Below are 3444 nucleotides of genomic sequence, written 5' to 3'. Positions count from 1 at the left end.
ATTTGAGGCTTGCTTCTTGTGATTAGGATTTGTAATTCTTCTAGGGTAAATACCATAGTCCTAGGTTTACATGCTTGTTGGAGGTTTTCACTGATCTTAATGAATTTATGTGTTGATATTTGACCTAAATACCATAGGTGAATTGCCCGTAGGAATATATGAGTTAGCCTAAATACCATAGTTAATTTATGAAAAAGGAAAATTAAGCAGCAACATCAAATGGTTAGTTAATAGGTAGGTGAATAAGAGGCTAGATCGGATTACTAGTAGTGAATTCACTGTCCTAGTGCTTTTGACAATTTGAATTTCTCATCTTATGTTTCGTGACTTTCTACATATTTTGTCTTTTAAGTTCGTTGTTAATTAAATCATTCTTTTAAAAAAAATCCCTTTTGTGCTTATGTGAGTATGCTACGTGTTTAATTTCTTGTTTATATAATTAGAGTAGTTAAAGTATTTCGTGAAGTAAGTTAGATTAGACTAGTTGGAAGTTGAACTCAATCCTCGTACGAATGACCTCATATTTGCCATACTATATAACGATTGACATTGTGCACTTACGAGTATAATTTGTGTTTAAACTAATCTTTATAATCTCCATTTTCAGGTTGTCTAAAAATTCACAACACTGCTCCCTGTATGTGCCAATAAAATAGAAAAATGGATTAAAATCTCTTTGGTTTTTAGTGATTTGTATAAAACATTAATATAATAATAATAGTTTTATTAAAACTTTTGGGAATGGGTTTGCAAAAGGAGGCGCAGTCTTGGAGGAAATGTAAGTTTGGCTGGGTAGGGCCTCGTGTGGTAAAGTAATATATTAATTAATATAGGTTATACAACATACTACATTTTTTTTTTTTAATAATAAAAACTGAGTGGTGGTCTGAGACTACACTGGTCACAATGTGCCTTCGCCCTTGCCTCTACTAGACCCATACAGAAATTTGGCTGAGCATTGGCCAAATACCTCTGAACCAAAGCAAGGCCATGTAAGGGAACGACCCAATAGGTGTTGTGTGCAAACACTCAAAGACCTTGTCGTTGATGGACTACGCAACCGGAACACACACCCTCCCCATGAAGAGAGTAAGCAAACACACAAAAACACAAAGATTTATATTGTTCGACCTAGTGCCCTACATCTTCTTTGTGATCTACCCGAGAAATTCACTAGTATATAAGAACAATTTTGGTTACAATCAAGAACCCTTACAAGAACCTCTCTTTCTCTCACCCTTGCTCAAACCCTTATAAACACCCAAGAATTCCCTCTTAAATTCTCTTGTTACTCTCTCTTCTAAATTCCCCAACCTCTCTTCGGGTCGGCTGATTTAACATAACCCCAAAAGTCCTTTTTATAATGCATCGGACTTGGGTTACAAGTTAACTACGAATAGGACATCAAAACCCGATTTAATTAGGTTAAGAAACCCCAATAAAATAGGAAAGCCACGTCAAAACCGCTGAAAAAAACATGTTCAACATGCAAACAAAATCAGGACGAAGCGATCGTGTGAGAAATCTGAGGTTTTGCCTAATATGGAAAAGGAGTTTGAGAAATCTGAGCAGTTGCTAAATGACGAAGAGAGAACTTTATAGTTAGAAGAGGTAGTGTTGATTACTGGTTCTGAGCAAAGACACAAAAGTCCCCGCTTATATATGTTCCATACATATATAACAAGAATTAAATCCAAAATTTTCCACAGAATTTCCAGAGCAGCTCCCAAATTGACAAACAATTGCATTTAATACAATACTAAATAAACTAGGTAACATTAATTTACCCTGAACAAAATTACAATACACTACATGCTGCCCACATAATATATTAAGCAGGTGCTTCATTATAAATCAAGGATAAACCTCAATGAGAGACCTTAAATCCAAACAGGGAGTAATCTTATAGTGGCTGAAACCTGCGTCAGAAAAGAGCTTAGCCCATTCTTTCTCATTCCTTTCTTTTCCTGTAGCCAAGACCATCATTTCCATATCGAAGAAAAGTTGTGTTTCCCCAGATTCCTTATCTGTATTCTTGTCCTCCACCGTCATATCTACGATAATCACCTTGCCTTTCTTGCCCTCTCTTGTAATTGCCTCTTTACATCGCTCAAGTATTTTCACGCATTCTTCATCACTCCAGTCATGCAATATCCACTGTTTGTCATGGAAAATCACCAATCAAAATCATCAATACTAAGACAATTATCAAATTACTTATGGACCCAATTTGATTTATACCTTAAAGTCCATTCGGAAAGCATACTCTGCTTCACATATATTGTACTGATCTATAAATGGAAATCTGTATTTAACAATATAATATCACTAAGGATGAGATGATTGACCTTCAAGAAAATAGCATCGGCCGCAGGAACAGCCTCAAACATGTCCCCTGCAACATATTCCAAGTTCTTACTCCCTTTTTGGTCAGCAACTACATGAGGGAGATCAAGTACAGTGCATTTTATATGAGGGAAGGCATCAGCAATGGACTTGGCCACAGTTCCCGTCCCACCGCCCACGTCAACCAACGAATCCACTCCTTGAAACACCCCCTTGCACTCATCAATCACCAAGCTTGAGATCAACCGGGCATCGCTGGCCATGGCGTCATTGAAAAAATGTGCAATAGTCGGGTCCTGGTTCCCATAATCCCAAAATGTCATCCCATGCACCATGTGAAACGGCGTAGGATTGTCATTTTGGAACCAAATGGTCAAATACTGCCATGGATCGGTTAAGATGGGATTAAGCACGGCAAGTAAGAAAGGCCTTGCGCTCATGGGATTGTCTTCCAGGAGGAGTGTGGAGGCGTCTGTTAGTACATAACCTTGTTCGCCGCCACTCAGACTTTCTCTGGCAAAGAAGCTGGAGTGGACTAAGATTCGCATGAGGCGTGGGATGAAATGAGCTTTTGTTGGGGAAATTGGTAGGGCGGAGACAAGCTCAGAAAGAGTCATGGGCTGGCCATGTTTTTGGATGACATCTGGGATACCTAATTGAACTGCACATTTGAGGGACATAGAATTTATGAAGCTGAAAATGTGGTTCCAAATGTGGGCTTGTGCTTCGAGTAGCTCATGACTTGCTCTCACTTCACTACCCATGCCTTGCTGTTGGCTCAAGATGTGGTGAGAATTAAGATTGATGCACATCTCTTCATATAAGCGTGTGGAGTGGAGGGGAGCTAGAGGAGCTTAATGCCATAAAGGAGAGATATATTTCGAAATTGGGATACCCATGTTTTCCATGTGAACGAAGTAATCAACGTGCTAGACATGTTATTGGTTCTTGTAATTGATGGTCGACTCTATTTTTTTCCTTCTACTGTATGCAATTACTGTTATGTAAACTCTTACAGAAAATAAATAACAATGACATCACACTAAAATGTGGTTTGCGCACGCAATATTGCTGGGGTCAGGACAACGACGGAATTAT

At 38.5% G+C, this 3444-nt stretch overlaps 1 protein-coding gene across 1 annotated transcript; it reads right to left on the bottom strand.

The window, feature by feature from the left end:
* Positions 1–1595: 1595 nt before the first annotated feature.
* LOC103328492 (putative O-methyltransferase 3) lies at positions 1596–3184 on the bottom strand. The gene is made up of 2 exons (XM_008230887.2): positions 2349–3184; positions 1596–2157 (listed from the first exon to the last, which is right to left on the bottom strand). The coding sequence occupies exons 1-2, from the start codon at positions 3156–3158 to the stop codon at positions 1855–1857; spliced, it is 1113 nt and encodes a 370-aa protein (XP_008229109.2). The 5' UTR covers positions 3159–3184; the 3' UTR covers positions 1596–1854.
* Positions 3185–3444: the final 260 nt, after the last annotated feature.

Source organism: Prunus mume, linkage group LG4 (genome assembly GCF_029339155.1).
Source record: "Prunus mume cultivar Tortuosa linkage group LG4, ASM2933915v1, whole genome shotgun sequence".
NCBI lineage: Eukaryota > Viridiplantae > Streptophyta > Magnoliopsida > Rosales > Rosaceae > Prunus > Prunus mume.
Note: the sequence above shows the minus strand (reverse complement) of the source record. Positions and strands in the feature narration are given on the sequence as shown.